At 38.6% G+C, this 19,953-nt stretch overlaps 1 protein-coding gene across 1 annotated transcript in view; it reads right to left on the reverse strand.

Moving 5' to 3' along the window:
- Positions 1–19,953, reverse strand: part of LOC126195060 (cyclin-K) — a 76,845-nt gene that overhangs the window by 40,662 nt on the left and 16,230 nt on the right. The window contains exons 3-5 of the mRNA XM_049933507.1: positions 19,517–19,648; positions 1,542–1,647; positions 1,383–1,440 (exon numbers count right to left, since the gene is read on the reverse strand). Coding sequence (XP_049789464.1) covers positions 1,383–1,440; positions 1,542–1,647; positions 19,517–19,648 — 296 coding nt within the window. The remainder of the gene's footprint in view (positions 1–1,382; positions 1,441–1,541; positions 1,648–19,516; positions 19,649–19,953) is intronic.

Genomic DNA, 19,953 nt, shown 5'->3' on the forward strand with positions numbered 1-19,953 from the left:
ATGCGTGCTTTTGCAGCGATATGTACGGAAAAAATTCTCTCGAGCTTCCTCTCCTTGTAGTCCTGTCAGCTAACAAGGGCACTGCAGCCATAATGAGCCAACTATGACACAAAGTTTCAGTTTAAGCTGCAGGCAGCGACACATCAAAAGTTACGAAGGAACCCCGCACACAGAATAATGAGGAAGATGTCTGAGATTCTCAAGAGGTATTCACAGGAAGAGAATGTTATTAAAAGTCTTCTCCCTTGCGCTCCTCTACCATCTACATTGCACAGCCTTCCAGTTTTACAAGAACAGCACACCTGTATGTCCCACCGTGAGCAATACTGGATTGCTAACTTACCGACATGCAAAACATCTGGCCAGCCTCCTTACTCCACAAACTGGTCACTGTGCACCATCAAGAATACGGCTGACTTCATCAATCGAATTAAATGAATGCATCTTGGAAGAGGAGGTATTATGGTCAGCTTTGATGTGGCATCATTATTCGCGCACATTCCCATCAAAGATTCTATAGCTCTGCTCTCCCATTTATTTGATGACACTTTTGGGGATTTATTTAAGCACACACTGATATATTGTGTGTGACGGAGAATATTTTAACTAGAGAGATGGCATTGCGATTGGGATACAAGCTTCTCTGGGTACTCCTCTGGATCCTCCGATTTACATGTTTTCGGAAATACAGTCTGCAAAATCTGACACTTGTTTTAGATGTTTTCCTTCAATACTTTCTGCAAGTGGCTCAATTCCTTTGGCAGTTTTTCAGTGTCTGAGACAGCTTCCACTCAATGCTGAATGAAAAAACTGCTATACATTTAAGATAGCAGTGTTGTCATTGTGTCTGTCTGAGACTAACATCTCCTCTATATAGTGCGCAGTAATCTACCCTTTTCACAATACTGTCGTAATACATATACCGTATTCTTTCCACAGCATTTCTTGGAGACGTAGTGAGGCATAAATTTGGTCTGGAATTAAAGTTACCAAACATTATCAAAATTGTGTATATTAGAATCTGTCAGTCTGCAGCTAGCGATCTAGCAGTTAGCACTGCTGCCTTTGGATCATAGGGTTCAGAGTTCAATTCCAGGCCAAGTTTTAGATTTTCTTTCTCAGAGACTGTGTTTGTTTTACATACCATTTCATCTCTTCATCACAAAGATGCAAAAATTGCCACATTTTTGTCAAATAGATTGGAACCAGATGTTTAACATCTCCAAAGCTACCTCCCCGGTCAATAATGTCATATGATTATTTCTAAGTCCATTACAATCTGACAATTCCTATATTACATAGTTTCTGCACAACAGAGAAAATGGGTCATGATTAAAACCTTAAATTTATGTAATTATTGAATACCACAGAAATCAGTTTACCTATCATTCACAAAAGTCCATGCCATCTGGACCATCTTCTGTAATTTGCTTTTGTCTCCTGCAAAAGAAACATCTCACTGTAAATTCATGAAAATGTTGCAACAGAATACTGAACTTTTAATTTATAAAGGATGTTCAAAACATAACGATTCACCTCACCTTTAAGACATTTGGCATACTTCAGCAGGTAGCTATAAGGATGTTCAACTTGTAAATCAAATTTGATCGTCTGAAGCAATATTCTCTCAAGCGTCATGACTTCTTCCTGTAAAGTAAGGAGATTGACACATTTTTAAACTTTAATAGTTTGTAAATTCGAGTATCTATAATAATGAAATGGATTATTAAAAAAAAAAAGGACTCTCTCTCTCTCTCTCTCTCTCTCTCTCTCTCTCTCTCATGGCGATTTTTTCTACCATGTCCAAACTCTGGGGATTGACTGATGAGAGGATATAGAATAAAAAAAAGGTCTAATGAACTTGGTCCAAAAATGCATAGTTCCCATGCTAGAGCCCATTTATTCAATCATACTTTGTTACAGAGACTGCCGTCTAATATGCAGTGTACCTTGCACACACAGTTACAGTAAGCATGGTTTCCTCCTGGAGCTTGGTACTGTTCCTCATGCATCATGCCCTAGCTCCCTTTCCTGCCATAGTAACTGGTAATACTGTGTTCGACTCAGTTCTCTTGCTGACTTACCTTGTAGTCGATGCGGTACAGCATTGTACACAATGGGTCTCTATTCGAACTGAGAGCTTGCCAACATGGTGTTTACTTACGGAAAGGCAAATGGCAATGGCCAGTGTGCAGTAAGGTTGTATCACGAGACCTATCCTTGCCAATAACAACCACTGACAGCAACAATGTTTTGCCATTTGTCTGAAACAGGGTAACTTAGGAAACAGGAAATCACAAAGGACCTACCCGAAATGTTTGGACACCAGAGTTGGGGGAAAATGTGATTAACTCAGGGGGAAGCAACCACTGTGTCAGTACCAGGCAGTTGGCCCACCAGTACAAGGTAAGCCAGACAACTGTGTGGAACATTCTGACAATTGTTACTACCCTTAACACTTACTCTGTGTGTGTGTGTGTGTGTGTGTGTGTGTGTGTGTGTGTGTGTGTGTGTGTGCGTGCGCGCGCAAGGAATACTAGTGACAAACTTTCCACATTGGGAGGAATTTTGTCACTGGTTTCTTCATAGGATTCATGTCATCCATCCTATTCACAGATAAGGCCACCTTTACATGGAGTGGTATCTTCAACAAATTCCATAACAGTCATTTATGAGAAGTATGCAGGACCCCCATGATGTGGTGGCAGCGAATCATCAGCATCAGTGCAGCTGTAATGTATGGGCTGGGATAACTCATGACCATATTTTGGGACCAGTCTTCCTTCCACATCACGTAACAGGCCAGAACTACTGGCGTTTCTTGTGGGTGACTTCCTATCCTGCTGGAAGACGTGCCACTTAAGTTTCAAAGGGTTATGTGGATGCTCCACAATGGTGCTCCAGCCCACTTTATCATTAATGTATGAACGTATCTCAATTGCGTCTTCCCTGGTCAATGAATTTGACGAGGGGGTCCAGTTGCATGGCCCGCTCGTTCACCAGATCTCAACCTGTGCAATTTCTGTTTACGAGGCCATCTCAAAAGTATCGTGTACGCAGATCCCATTCCAAATGTGGAGACACTGGAGCAATGTATTCATGCTATGTTTGACAATGTTCAAAAGCAGCCTGGCCAATGTGAACATGTGAGATGGAACATGGCACGAGTTGAAACCATTTTCAACACATACTGTAACTGTGGCTGTATGATACAGTATGTATTAGACCGCAGTCTCTGTAACAATGTATAGTTGAGTAAGTGGTCTCTAGCATGGAAACCAAGCATTTCCCGACAAGTTAATTAGACTTTTTTTGTTCCGCATCCTCTCATCGATCAATCCCCAGAGTTTGTACATAGTGGAAAAAAATCACGCTATATATATTAGTGCTGCACAGGCACACTTAAAGGGGAGAAGGTACCGTCTAACTCTGCCATGTCATTTCCAGTGTACCTTTTCTCAGAAGTATTAACAAGAGAACAATGAAATTTTTCTAACATACATTTACATTATTTGCTAAAAAGCTGATACTTTTCTAAATACAACGGCTATTCAAAAAGCATCTGACATTTTTTATTGTTGAAACCAACAACGGTACTGGGGCTTGCACCCACTATGTCCGTAGGCACACATAGTGCACTTGCCCGATTTTTTTCCAAAAAGTTGCTGGCTTGTCATTGACAAGTAAACACATGTAAGTGGCAGTAGTCTGATTTTGCGTTGAGGGCAAGAAGACAAAAAGTGGAACACTATTACTGCCTCAAATTTTGTTTTAAGCTTGGCAATTCTCGAGTTCAAACAATCTGCAACATTTGACAAGTTTTTGTAGAGAAGCAATGGGTGCCACAGAGATAAAAGAGTGGTACAACCACTTTAAGGTAGGTCCTCAACATGTGCAAATTATGTTACTGATCACGTAAGGACCCTAGTGATGCAGAATTGATGAATAATGATCAGATGACTTGTGGATTAGTATTGGATCCATTCATTCCATTTTAACGGACCATTTGGACCTCAGGCAGATCTCAGCAAAATTTGTGCTGAAGTTCAGAGATCGCACAGGACATGCTGGATACTGTGAACAGTAAGCCCAGCTTTCTTAACACAGTGATCAATCCTGGGTTTATGGGTATGACCTAGAAACAAAGTACCAGTCATCGTAATGGAAGTATCCATCATCCCCTAAGACCCAAAAAAGCGAGGCAGGTCCACAACAATGTAAAAGTCATGCTTACTGTCTTTTTTACTCCAGTGTTTTAGTCTATTACAAGTATGCCCCACAAGGTACTGATGTCAATAAGAACTGCTACCAAGAGGTTCTGCATAGCATTAGTAAAGCAGTGAGATGCAAATAGACATACCTGTGAGCAGTGGACATCTTACCATGATAATGCACCCACTCATTGTTCTCAATTAATTCAGAGTTTTTTGTGCAAATACAACATGGCTGTGGTTTGGCAGCCTCCCTATTCTCCTGGCCTAGTAGTGAGTGACTTCTGGCTTTCCCTAAATTGAAAGATAATCACAAAGGGACCAGATTTCAGAACAGGAAGACATTATGTGCAATTTGACAGAGCAACTGCAAACCATATCAAAATAAGCTTTCCTGCAATGCTTCCAGCAGTGGCAGCAACATTGGGGGAGCTGTGTAGTAGCTGAAGGGGACTATTTTGAAGGTGAGTAGCATCAAATAATTGCATATGAGTAAAGATTGATTTTATAAATAAAAGTCTAATCTTTTGAATAGCCTTTGTATATTAAAATTGTAATTTTGAAAAATGTTTGAATAATGGTCCACTTGCAGTGCCTTTAGTACATTTCTGCTCTGCACTCCTCACTTAAGTTCACAGTTTCTTTCACTACATATGTCAGATTCCTCTGCCACTGATTTGCAAGCAGCATGCATTAAACTAGTTCCATAGTTTTACAGGATGGCTTTGTAAATTAATAACAGCACTGCTATTAACCCTTTTCCAATAGTACTCATGCCATATATACTGTGATGTATTGATGACTTACTGACTTGTGCATTGTTAAGCTTGCGATGTTTGAATCCAGAGAGAGCACTCCAAGATAGGAAAGCAGACACTACGCAGAGAGCAAACACAATTGGTAGTGTTTAGATTACATGAGGTAAACAGTAATGGCAGCAGTCTGTAAATTGCAGATGGCCAGGACAGTCACCCCAGGGTACAAGTTTCAGTTCAGAGAATTAATTGATAACTCCATCTAATATCTGCACAGTGTCATTGTAGATGGTGGTTGCAAACAGGCATGCCTTAGAATGTGTAACAAGCCTAACACTAGTTCCTGAGAACAGTAATATCGGCTTGTTCACACAGGTTAGAGTGACACGGGAAATTAGTAAAACTGCTGGAATAGTGATCTCTACTCACAAGAATCCCCAGGACACAGGAAAATGAAGTAAAACTCTATTGCTGCTAGCCAAAATTGGAAGGGCTATGATTTTTAGCTTTCAGTTGACCACTGTTGCTACCCCACTGGAAATTTGTCTTTCTGCATTTGCTCCAAACTGCTCAGATTTGCAGACCAATTTGTATCCCCCCCACCCCTCTATCCTCGGTTTCTAACATTTTTTGGACGACAAGAGACAGTGGTATTGGGTTGCAAGGCACACACTTTTCTCAATTCAGTTAACTTGCACGTTGTGTGTAGCCGATCTTCTTCTCTGGGTAATAGCTACGTCGATTTTATTACAAGAAATCCCTACCTATAGGTAAGGAAGAGGAGGGGGAAGAGCTGAATGTGGTTGGCCAAGAGGCACCCTGTGGTTGCAGAGTTGCACGTCAGATTGTAAGATGCCTGTAAGGTGCTGGTGGATTGGCAGGCTCATGGCAGATAGGGAGAAAGTGTGTGCCACACCAAATCCTTTAAAAACTCCAGCTTTTCGTATTCAAAGTGTTCTTGATCAGATCTTTGGGATGTGAGCCTTGAAGGAGATTCAAACTATTTTCTCACTTCGAGTGCTGCTCTCAATGTTTGTACTTTACATTGCTGATAGTGATTGTTATTTCTGTTAGTTCTCGGCCTATGACCTCAGACACTGACTTCTGTTGTGTCAACAGTCGAATCCTTTGCTTTTCTAAGGTTTAGAATTAGACTTCAGTGGAGTAGTTTAGTCTGAATACAATGAATGTGTTATTCAGACCCTTGTGTTCCTTGAATCTCTTTACAAGTATCCTTATCAAGTTCCAAAGTCCACACCTCTCGCAGGTGCCCAGCGACAATGTTTGGTGCTGATCTAAGCAATCACCTGCCATCAGTGGCAATTTGTCTTTCTGCATTTGCTCCAAACTGCTCAGATTTGCAGACCAATTTGTATCCCCCCCTCCCCTCTATCCTCTGTTTCTAACATTTTTTGGACAAGAGACAGTGGTATTGAGTTGCAAGGCACACACTTGTCTCAATTCAGTTAACTTGCACATTGTGTGTAGCCGATCTCCTTCTCCGGGTAATAGCTATGTTGATCTCCCAAAAGCTTCTTCTCTGAAGACATAGCTGGTTAAAGGAATTTATTAAACTACTTCTCTATCCTTGAAATAATTTTGGTAATTGTAAAATACTTTTCAGTTCAATCACTATATATTTTCAACTTTCACGGACAACTTCTGCAAAGCTAACTTATTCCTTAAACATTAGACTCATTTACACATATTCAAATAATATACATGTGTCTTGCTTCGCTCATAGCCGAGACTTGTGCTTCGCTCATAGCCAAGACTTGAAGTAATTCAAAAGTCTCTAGTCTTAAACAAGTCCAATACATGAATGAACATAGAAATCTATATTCAATTGTTCATTAGTCTTTTTACAATCAACAGAGACACTAAAAAGCACAGAATACTACATAAAGTTTCCTTGTTCTTCTCGACCCATACATGGAGACTGTGGACCGTGCAGCAGGTACTTCTCTGCCACTGTTTAGCCGCCGCGTCCGTCTCTCTCAACTTTTTTTTTCCCTGACCTGCACATACAAATAGGCGATGTGCAGGAGGACGTATTCATTTCTCCCACGCACCTCTAAAATATTGGGTGTTCAAAACGGTGGAAGGCCAAGTGGTTCTAGAATTTACTCTGAAATTCTCTAAGCACTACATATCCCCCCCCCCCCCCCAATCGAACACGAGATATTTTATACAATCATTATGTAAATTTATATCACATACAATTCTAGGAATGTACACTCCAACATAGATCTTTGTACTCATTTAGAATAAACTCTAGCTAATCTTTCATATATTCTACTCTCACTCTATTTTGGCATTGACCCCAAATATTCCATCGTGATCTGGTAAGTTAGTCTATTATTTAGGATTTGTTAGGACTGTCAATTCCCAATCACAAACTCCAGGTGTTCCTGATACTTGAGTAATTTATTCTAATTCTTTGCACTGCTTCTTTAATACACAATTGTCTTATTATTTATACACTTTCTGTAGTCTGGATGAACTCTGGGCAAAATAAAAGTGTTCCTATTGACACTCATAAAACATAATAATGCTAGTGAAGCATAGAATTGAAACCTACCAGACTCATCCCTTTAAACGTGTGACTTCTGCCACGATACTGCCCTTTTCCCTTTAGGAACAGTGCCTATATCTTACATGGGTTGATCCCAGGAGTACCATTTATCCTTTTGTTTCGGTAGGCAGGCCCCTTTGTTATTCCTATCCTTCTATGGTACAGGTCAATCCCCTTCTTGATGCCCCTGTCGGTGCAGTATAGGTCAGCCTTTCATAGGTCTGCCTATCCGCCCTTTTTTCATCCAATAAATGTCGAGTGCACTCTCTATATCCTTCTTGAGTAGGCCTCCTGGTTCATTGCCCTAGCATACATCTTTATGTATACTATTCTTAAATATTCTCTGGTAAAATTACAAATTACTTTACACCTTAACTTCACTTTCCAATACTCCATCTTAATACCCTAGAGTCTTCTTTCACTCCTCACTCGAACTACATAAACAGATATCATGCCTACACATAGTAGATGCTATGTCTACGTGTATTTACCAACTCCCAATAGATACTATGTCTTTTCTCAAAAGACTAGCACAACTGACTCCAATTAACTTATCCCTGTTTTATACTTATTGCCCTAGTTCTCCTGCTCCTGCTTCTCTAGGCAAATGCATTGATTGTTATTTTCTTATGCAGAACCGTCACATATCAACAACAAAGTAAAATGTACATCTACTCAGATTTACAGATGTCTTTATTCCCTTACATCCCTTGGCGATTCGGACATTGCTTCAGTTTTCTAATCTGTAATTTTCATGTTTGTGTGTAAGTTTCTCTTTGTGTGTGTGTGTGTGTGTGTGTGTGTGTGTGTGTGTGTGTGTGTAGCCTGATTCTTCAGCCTACTTATGTGAAGTTCAGTTTTAGGTTCTCTGTAACTACAGAAAAAGAGAAGGACTTCTGCGATTGAAGTATATGAATATGGAAAGAGGGAAAGATAGATAGGTACTCAGATGAGAAGTAAAAAAGGGAACAGTAGAAATGGTTGCTAAGATCGAAGAAGAGAAAGCAGATAGCCCCAAAGACAGGAAACCCTTCCCCCCCCCCCCCCCTCCCCAGGATCCCTACTTCGCCGGTACTTGAGTAAGACGCCTGAGGAGGTATGATGTTAAACGTCTCGTACAGAATGGACATTCTCACATTCACCTTTGAAGGCTCCAAAGAAAAATATTAGCAAGCCCTATGGAATGGCAAATGGTGAAGAATCTGTCACACTTGCCTGCGAGGGTTGTCTGAAAGGTGTGGTGTGTGTTTAGTGTTAATCATGCTTGTACTTACACTACCCACCCCTTCCCAAACTAATATAAACCCTCCCCTATACATCACATCTCATAAAATGTTGTATAAAAAAAAATAGAAAATTATACACTACGATAACATAGTTGTTTAGTCATTCAGTTTATACTATACTTTTATACACACATAAAATCCTTTATTCATTTTATGTCGTCTCGACATCACTTGGTTTAAATAGTACCATCATATTGTACCTTTCACTCATATTTTATTCGTTTCATTTCATGTCTAGAGATCACTGTTTATCCGCGATTCCCTTAAATTGGTCTCAATGTTGTAGTCATATCATATTTACTAATTACTAACAATATAGGATAGTTTAAGAATTCAAGAATAGATTACAGAATAGTTTAAGATTTGAAGGGAATTTGGTGCAGGAAAAATAGTACAGAAGAAACATCGAAAACAACTCAGGATCCGACGGTCGTCACTCCACCTGCTATCTCGCAAACAAACTATAAATTCACAAAGACTTGCAATCACTTTAATAACAGTTGTGTTGTAGATGTAAGCAGTTTTAGAAGAGAGTTGTTTACAAAATACGGTATGCACCTAAACCGGGCAGGAAAGAGAGCATTAGGTATTCTCCTAAAAGCAGCAATGACAGAACAACTCAACTCTAAGAGATGCACTTCGACTTCGTATAAACAAACTACAATAGACAAATGGTTTTCAAAAAAAAACAGGACAAGAGTGCATTCGTGAACTCGACAGTTAAGAATAATTTTTTAGGCAAAACCCCGTAACAGCCTCTGTAACGGATCAACTTGCAATCTTCCACCAAAATATTAGAGGCCTGTTTAATAAGCTAAACGAACTCTCAGTCAATGTGCAAGACAATGGAAGCATAGATCACGCCCATGTACTATGCTTCACTGAGCATCATGCCTGCTCAGGGATGGAAAGGCTGGTAATACCTGACTACAACCTGACGTCTTCATACTGCAGAAACCAAAGAAAAGGTAGTGGTGTTGCAATTTTTGTTAAGAACAGTATCAATTGCAAAGAAATGTATGTTCAAAATTTTTGTTTAGAGCAACATTTTGAATCATGTGCCATCGAAATTTCTGTAAGTAATTCCACCCTATTAATTGTGGCAATTTATAGAGCACCTTCAGGAAATCTTGACCTCTTTTTGAAGCAGTTCGATTTGCCTTTACTGCACTTATTCAACTATAAAAGAGATGTTGTACTACTTGGAGATTTCAACATCAACTTTCTTACACATAGTAGTGGGAAGACAGACCTAGAAAATCTGATTTACACCTACAACCTTCTGCCAGTGGTCAATTTTCCCACCAGAGTAACTTCATATTCAAGCACACTAATTGACAACATTTTTGTAGACCAACAGAAATTGGGCAGTATCAGCATTAGTAAAATAATAAATGGTCTTTCTGACCATGGTGGTCAAAGACTTACCATCAAAAATATAAATGTTTGTCAGAATAAAACTGAGCCAACGTGGAAGGTATTCAGGCCCATAAATGTACTAACAATAAAAACATTCAAATCATGCCTCCCTAATGTAAATTGGAGTCACATATATTCCGAAAGATGTAAATTCCAAGTATAACCCGTTTAGTAAAGAAATTGCATCAATATTTGAAACCTCCTTCCCAAAAAAAGCTTATAGGAATGTACCAAAAGAAAACACACAGAAACCATGGATAACAAATGGGATTAGGACATCTTGCAAGCAAAAAAGAATTTTGTACATAACAGCAAAAGAATCAGGAAACCCCAGTCAAATAAATTATAAAAAGTATTGTAAAACTTTGAGTAAGGTAATAAAACTTTCAAAAAGCATATATTTTAGATCCAAAATCAACCAATCCAGTAATAAAATTAAAGCAATCTGGGACATAATAAGGAGCGAGACTGGTACGAACAGTGCCAGTAAACCAGTAGACATTGTACTAAACATTGATGACAATACTGTAAGCAACCAAGAGACTATTGCAAATGCGATATGAGATTTAAAAAAAAACATTGCCTCATTAAAATGTAAGGGATCATCTGGTGTAGATAATATCTCCAGTAAGCTGCTAAAAACCTGCTCTGACCAATTAAGCAAAGTATTAGCCCATATATTTAATGCCTCTATGTACCAGGGTGTTTTCCCAGAGGGCATGAAACTTGCTATAGTGAAGCCTCTCCACAAAAAGTGAGACAACGCAAGTCTCAAACTATAGTCCAATCTCCCTCCTGTCCACTTTCGCTAAAGTCCTTGAGAAACTACTGCGCTCCAGAATTGTAAGGCACCTAGAAAACTTTGGCATCATAAGTGATAGACAGTACAGTTTCCGGAAAAGTATGTCCACAACTGAGGCCATATTTTCTTTCACAAATTATATACTGGAATCCCTAAATAATAAAATGAAGGCAGTTGGAATATTTTGTGATCTGTCCAAAGCCTTCGGCTGTGTGGACTACAAAATACTCCTCAACAAAGCACGCCACTATGGGATCACTGGGCCACTGGGAAGCTGGGAAGCTGTCTAAAACCCTACCTCCAAAACAGGAAGCAGATGGTGGGAGCAATAAAGAGGGAGAGGTAGTAGAGTCAGACTGGAGCACTGTACTCCATGGAGTACCCCAGGGATCCGTCCTTGGTCCGTTGCTGTTTCTGATATATGTAAATGACCTACCTTTTTCATGCAATACATGCAAGTTCACCATGTTTCTGACGACACCAGCATTTTGATTAGTAACAAACAGCTCACTGATATAGAGGTTGATGCTAACAAATTACTTACAGTACTATTAACCTGGTTCCAAGTGAACTCACTCACAGTAAACCTGTGCAAAACTAATTATATCCATTTCAGCCTTGACCACAAACTCCCCCAGGAGATTACTGTTTTAAATAACAATAATCAGATAGAAAGGGTACACTGCACCAAATTCTTAGGCCTCCACATAGACAGTACGCTAAAGTGGGACCACCATGTCCTCGAGACTGTAAAAAGGCTGTCCTCAGCAATTTTTGCCATTAGGACAATCTCACAATTTGGAGACATAAATGTCACGAAGTCCACATACTTTGCATACTTCAACTCCATTTGTGTTATGGCATCATCTTCTGGGGCAATTCACCCTCATCTAAAAAAATCTTCCTCATGCAGAAAAAAGTAGTCTGTATAATGTGCAGAGTACCCCTGAGAACCTCCTGCCGTACGCTCTTTAAAAAACTTTGAATACTTTCCACAACCTGCCAGTATATTTTTCCCCTAATGAGTTTCTTGGTTGACAATCCTGCCCACCATGAAACCAATGAAAGCTTTCATTATCACAATACAAGAAAGAAGGCTGACCTCCACTTTGAACTAAAAAGTTTAACTCGGGTACAGAAAGGAGTGCATTACTCCAGTGTCAAAATATTTAACTTATTACCAAGCTATATAAAAAGTCTACGTAGTAACAGTGCATCATTCAAAAACAATCTAAAGGCATATTTAATCGAGAAACCGTTTTACTCAAAACTATGCATAATGTATTATTCCTACGACTTTATTTTAGTTCATTATTATTCTTGCAAGTCATGTAATTTATGTCTAGTTCTGCTCTTGTAAACTAATTGATACCATGGTCTGTGAACATATATTACTCAAGTCGTTTACATCCTAGCGTCATACGCATAACAGGATCTATGGAATTTGTAGACAAATAAAAATAAATGACAGGACGTTAACATCTCTGGGAGATAAATGTGACACTGCCCGTATCCCATGGATCTGATATTAACCTCACATGAGCAAGTGCAGACCAGTACTTCTCATTAAATTGTGTGTGAAGGTCTCCCCACAGCAAAACACTCGCCACTTTACTCAGTAACACAACATTAGGTAAAGTTATTCTATTTTCCATTCTGTCATGGACAAGTTTGAATTCTTAGCACAAGTCGTCCATAACTTTGCTAGCATCATTAAGTTCGGAAAAAGCAACCATTGAAATGTTTCCAGAGATTATACTCTCGGTAGCTTATCAATCTTTAATTAGTTCAAATGGTCCCGCCAAACTACTTACATTTATAATGTCTGAGTTGGCTATTTTTTCTTTAAAACTTCATCCTATATTATCTACTCGGGAACTAAAAACGCATGTAGTAACACCTGGGATTTTCGACTGGATAATTGACATTACTTTCTTAGGTCAATCTGTGCTCTTTTTCAAAGTATTCATTTCCTGTCTTATGGAATTAAATTTAACATTACATACAATTTTACAAAATTTTAATTTTTCACTAAATTCAGATTCTACATTATTGTATTTATCTTCAATATCAAATCTAATTTTTTAGTTAACTCGAAGTTGCTCATCCTGTCTCTGGTTAAACTCAGTAAATAGTTGATTAACTTGAGTATTCAAGGAACTAGTGAGTTCACTATTTAAATCTAACTTCACATTTTCTGCCTCATTATTTAAAGAGTCAAATTCAGTGTACCAATTTCTCATACCTTCACGCAACTGGCTAAATTCCTTATTATGTTCATCTACTTTTGCACTTAACAATCCTAAAGTCTTATTCTGAATGTCCAATTTATTATTTACTTGAATATTCACTGTGTCTATTTCTCTACTTAAATTAGCACTCTGTGCATTTAGCTTTTTCACTTAAAATGGCTGAATCAGCCTTCTGGTCATCCAACTTAACATTCAACTGAGTATTTTGAGCTTCTAAATTTTTACTTAGAGTAGTAATTTGAGCATTCGACTCTGTTCTCTTTGAGTGTAGCTTTAGACAGTTCTTTAATTAAATTTGCTACTTCAGCCCAGTCTGGCATTTTCTTATTCACTGTCAGCCACGGCTGGTTCTGCTAGTTGCTGTTCTTGATGCGTAACTTTATTGATTTTAGACCTAGTAATCACCTAAAAGAAAATTCACCACTGAGTACAAAACTACACTAACAGTTTATCATTCAACAGTTCCTTCAACTTTATCAAACAATGTTTTTCCTCACCTGGCGTAGAGTTCTAGCTACGTTGGTGAGCGGATGTGTAATCAGCACCAGTGGACAGAACTGGCACCAGCGGCGTTGAATGTTGGTTTCAGCATCGTTGGTGGCGAGCAGATGCGGAGTCAGCACCGGTGAGCAGCAGCTGGTGCATTTGGCGTCTGTGGCTGGTTACTGTGTCGGTGCAATGTACGTGTGTGAAAACTGCTTACTCTTCACACCCAAGCTTCTTAGTCAAAAGGCTGAGTTCTTTTCTCCCGTTTTTTCTTTGTTGCTGTTACTTTCTCACATCTTTTACTACGTTGCACTTGCCTCTTTCTTCCATTGGTTTATTGGACTCAAATCAATTACTGGAAACAGTTCTCACATCTTGTTAGGCCTAGTTGCTACGGCAAATCATATCTTCTTCCTGTTTCTGTCTTGAAATTCGCATTTTCTTTGGGTCCTGTCACTTAGGTCGCCACATTCTCACGGTTTCTGATGACACGAGACAGTGTGGTACTGGGGTGCAAGACTCACATGTCTCACACAGTTGACTTACGTATTGTGTGCAGACGATCTTTTACTCAGGTCAGACAGCTGTGTCTGATCTTCACAAACTCTTCTTCCCCGAAGACTACAGCTGGTTAAAGGAATTTCAAAATAGACTTCTTTCTACTCTTAAAATGATTCTATGCTCTCAGGATACTTTTTGTTCAACTCGTATTTTTGTCTCCACAATAAAACAACTTCACAAGTTTCAGAATCAAATGTAAGTGTCTTTAGCTCAATTCATAGTTCATTTGTTCACAATAAATACAGTTATTACACCATCAAGGAATAAAGCATGCTTGCTCCTTGTACTGGACATACAGCTTCTATGGCGCGAGCGGCAAACACTTGTCCGTGCCGTCACTATTGCAGTATTCTCCCAATTCACGTCCATCCTGCACACACAGAAACTGGTGGCGAGATAGACACATCTTCACTCTCTCACCCTCGTACTTAAAACATCAGATGTTCGAGACGGTGGAAAGCCAAGTGTCTCGAGAACTTACACCGACATTCTCGAGGCACTACAAGTTAAGACACAGCAACAAACCTAACAGTGTTTTTGTTATATACACTACTTCCTCTCTTCCAAGTCCTCCACAAAAGCTCAAAGCAACAGAAAAAAATGTCACTAGGTTTATGAATCCACAGAAGTGAAGCCAGAGCAACAATCAGGCATGTCCCTTTCCTCAAGCTACCATTTAAAATGACAGTTAGGACCTGTATTTGGTCTAAAATATTTTTATGTTTGCACGGTGTATACTTCAGAACCACCAATAAAAAAAAAAATATTTTCATGATACCTTCTGCCTTTAGGATCACAAATTCACATTAGTTTTTGACAGTGGTGAAACTCCTTGTGACTATGGAGGTTTGTGCAGTTTTACTAACAACAGTAGCAGAAGAGCAAATTTTTGAAAACAATGGTAGTGCAATTATCTGATCTTTAAGTGTAACTATGCATCATCTATTATTCACCTGCAAGTGAGTGATCCTCTATTCTCATTTTGCATATGACTGATGCCCATTAGCATATCAACAAAACCTGAAGATGCAAACCAAAGTATCTAAAACTGTGAAATGAAATGTTCAGAAGGAACACATTTGTTACACACAATGAAACAGTTTGTTCAGCAACCACACAAATTATTTTTACTTTTTCTTTTTGCTCAAAAGTTAACTCCATAACAGCATGAACCAAAACAATGACTACAAATTTTACAGTGAACAAGAAAAGCCCAGACTGTTTACATCTTAAGGCTGTTCTACACATTTTCCCATTAGAATATATTACTAACACACATTTTCATCTTTGTATGTACATTCTCAGAGTTCCTCGTAAGGTCAAACTGTTGATGGAACTCCAGATGACTATCACTCTGCAATCATTGGCAGAGCTTTTACCAGCTGAACTATCCACTGGGGAAATGGCTTAGCCACTATCTATGGGCTTGTTTCCAGAATGACAAATTCTGCAATGCACATTTGCGAGAGATGTCTTCTGAAGTCGACTGGCAGTTGCTGACTGATCTCTGAAGATATTTCCCCAGACAATGACGGAACATCAGTGAATAGTTTTGATCTTGACCACAGCCTCTAAGACCACAATTTACAGCTTGAGAAAACACTTGTTGTGAAAGCCTGCACTCTATTACAAATCCGTAACAAATGTTTGCCAATGATATCAATGATGATAAATGATCACCTGCACTACAATATCATTCACATCAGTCCTTTGCTGTCTCTGATGAAATTACAATGTCATCGACACATCTCATTTCAAAGTTTTTATTTCTTCTCCCTGAACTTTAATTCTTACTCTTAATTTTTCTTTGGTTTCCTTTACTGCTTGTGCAATGTACAGATTGAAGAACATCAGGGACAGGTTACAACCCTGTCTCAACCACTGCTTCCCTTTCATGCCCCTTGACTATTATAACTGCCACCTGGTTTCTGTAAAAGTTGTAAATAGCCTTTCGCTCCTTGTATTTTACCCCTGCTGCCTTCAGAATTTCAAAGAGTTGTCACATGCTCAAGGAAAATTTGTTGTGCAATTTTTCCAGTTTATGATACTGCAGAAACAAGAAACATGCGATAATTCAGTTCTTTAAAGAGAGGATTATTTTGCTATGTGTGCATTTTCTGAAACTTTCATTTAATAAATTGTTTCAGCAAAAGTAAAAGATGCAGGATAATGTGGTTTAGAACAGCAAGGTGGTTGGTTATGATGTTTCTCTGTGAATCATAAGAGGAAAGATTCATACATAATTTTGGGACTAAGAGACTGCTTTGTGGAGTTGAATACATTCGGGACTCAGGTAGCATCACAATCCGACACATTTACGTAAGCTCTGAAAAGACGCTTTAATTCTGCAGTACTACAGCTTTACAAAGACAATGGAGTGCCATAAAGTTTTAATTGGTGAATGATAGAACCAGTTGTGCAAATTCTGGATTTTTTGTGTGGTTTAGCTTTTTGAATAGCTAACATCTGCATGGTTGTTGTTGTGGTCTTCAGTCCTGAGACTGGTTTGATGCAGCTCTCCATGCTACTCTATCCTGTGCAAGCTTCTTCATCTCCCAGTACCTACTGCAACCTACATCCTACTGAATCTGCTTAGTGTATTGATCTCTTGGTCTCCCTCTACGATTTTTACCCTCCACGCTGCCCTCCAATGCTAAATTTGTGATCCCTTGATGCCTCAGAACATGTCCTACCAACCGATCCCTTCTTCTAGTCAAGTTGTGCCACAAACTTCTCTTCTCCCTAATCCTATTCAATACCTCCTCATTAGTTACGTGATCTACCCACCTTATCTTCAGCATTCTTCTGTAGCACCACATTTCGAAAACTTCTATTCTCTTCATGTCCAAACTATTTATCGTCCATGTTTCACTTCCATACATTGCTACACTCCATACAAATACTTTCAGAAACGACTTCCTGACACTTAAATCTATACTCGATGTTGACAAATTTCTCTTCTTCAGAAATGCTTTCCTTGCCATTGCCAGTCTACATTTTATATCCTCTCTACTTCGACCATCATCAGTTATTTTACTCCCTAAATAGCAAAACTCCTTTACTACTTTAAGTGTCTCATTTCCTAATCTAATCCCCTCAGCATCACCCGAATTAATTTGACTACATTCCATTATCCTCGTTTTGCTTTTGTTGATGTTCATCTTATATCCTCCTTTCAAGACACTGTCCATTCCGTTCAACTGCTCTTCCAAGTCCTTTGCTGTCTCTGACAGAATTACAATGTCATCGGCGAACCTCAAAGTTTTTACTTCTTCTCCATGAATTTTAATACCTACTCCGAATTTTTCTTTTGTTTCCTTTACTGCTTGCTCAATATATAGATTGAATAACATCGGGGAGAGGCTACAACCCTGTCTCACTCCTTTCCCAACCACTGCTTCCCTTTCATGTCCCTCGACTCTTATAACTGCCTTCTGGTTTCTGTACAAATTGTAAATAGCCTTTCGCTCCTTGTATTTTACCCCTGCCACCTTCAGAATTTGAAAGAGAGTACTCCAGTTAACGTTGTCAAAAGCTTTCTCTAAGTCTACAAATGCTAGAAACGTAGGTTTGCCTTTTCTTAATCTTTCTTCTAAGATAAGTCGTAAGGTTAGTATTGCCTCACGTGTTCCAACATTTCTACGGAATCCAAACTGATCTTCCCGAGGTCCGCTTCTACCAGTTTTTCCATTTGGCTGTACAGAATTCGCGTTAGTATTTTGCAGCTGTGACTTATTAAACTGATAGTTCGGTAATTTTCACATCTGTCAACACCTGCTTTCTTTGGGATTGGAATTATTATATTCTTCTTGAAGTCTGTGGGTATTTCGCCTGTCTCATACATCTTGCTCACCAAATGGTAGAGTTTTGTCATGACTGGCTCTCCCAAGGCCATCAGTAGTTCTAATGGAATGTTGTCTACTCCCGGGGCCTTGTTTCGACTCAGGTCTTTCAGTGCTCTGTCAAACTCTTCACACAGTATCTTAACCCCCATTTCATCTTTATCTACATCCTCTTCCATTTCCATAATATTGTCCTCAAGTACATCGCTCTTGTATAAACCCTCTATATACTCCTTCCACCTTTCTGCTTTCCCTTCTTTGCTTAGAACTGGGTTGCCATCTGAGCTCTTGATATTCATACAAGTGGTTCTCTTCTCTCCAAAGGTCTCTTTAATTTTCCTGTAGGCAGTATCTATCTTACCCCTAGTGAGACAAGCCTCTACATCCTTACATTTGTCCTCTAGCCATCCCTGCTTAGCCATTTTGCACTTCCTGTCACATGTTATAAGAATTGTAACTGAGAACTGTGTATTTCGAATGATCAACAATTTGTGCAATACAGAACAAGCACTTTGTTTCACAGACAATCTGTTTTTAAATTTTTTGGTAGCAAGTTAAGGTGGATACCATAAACTGACTACTGAGAGTGGATTGCATATGAATTTTGAAAATGTAACTTCAGACTAGTACAGAATCGGTGGTTAACATTTAACAAAGAAGTACCAATACATTGAAAATCTTGTTCAAAGTCTCTCTCTCTCTTTTAATGGCCAGTTAAACCTGGTACCAGGAAAAACTTTTAATGGACCCTTTAAATACAGATAGAGCATCCAGTTCTACTACAGTTTTGCCAGTGGAGAAGCATTTGTTTTCTAATAGGGCAGGTATGAGTGCTGCAGAAGATACCATTGTTACCTTTTAAGAAATAATCTGATAAAATAATGATAAAGTTACTGTTTTTTCATGATGATCCTTATTAATATGGTTATGGTAAAATAATAGAAAAATTATATTAATGGAGACCTGTAAATATGAAGGGAAAAGTCTCAAATTATTTAGATCCTTATACACTGAACATTCCATTACAAAACAAGTAAGTGCAGTTGCAAATGGCGTAAAAGGCAAATACACAACATGACAGCCATATAACCTATAGTCTTCATTATTTCCTACAATGAATTCCAGTTTATATTCAACACTTTAAAAAACTGCCAGGTTTAAAATTTTGGCATATAAATGTTATACTAGTTTTTAGTCTGAGTGAAAGATAACACTGAAATGCCAATAATGAATAAAAAATTCTTCATTAACTGGACATTGTGTGCTGTTAACCACTAGAGTATAACAATAACTATCAGTAATAATGCCATGAAGCTAACATTCTTACCTTTGGATCATCCCCAAATGTCAAAAATTTCTGGTCAGTCAGAAGAGTTCTTGCTGTTTTTATTATATCCTTACATTTTTTTGGTGTTTCTTCAACTTTACCAGCTAGGAATAGGCAACAACACGCAGTGACCTAAAGCAAGAGCAATAATTAGCTGTGATAATATGTACTAATTCATGACCAATAGCACAATAAATGAAACAATAAATGAAACAAAAAATACACACATTTTGGAAAATATCACACAGATCAGAAATACATTATACTTTAATGTATAATTAATTTTTAATACACTATCCTGGATTTTCCATTGTTTATCATATTTACTCGAATTTAAGCCGCACCTGACAAATGAGACTCGAAATCGAGGAAAAAAATTTTTCCCGAATCTAAGCTGCACCTGAAATCTGAGACTAAATTCAAGGAGAGATAAACAT

This window comes from Schistocerca nitens, chromosome 7, assembly GCF_023898315.1.
Source record: "Schistocerca nitens isolate TAMUIC-IGC-003100 chromosome 7, iqSchNite1.1, whole genome shotgun sequence".
Lineage (NCBI taxonomy): Eukaryota > Metazoa > Arthropoda > Insecta > Orthoptera > Acrididae > Schistocerca > Schistocerca nitens.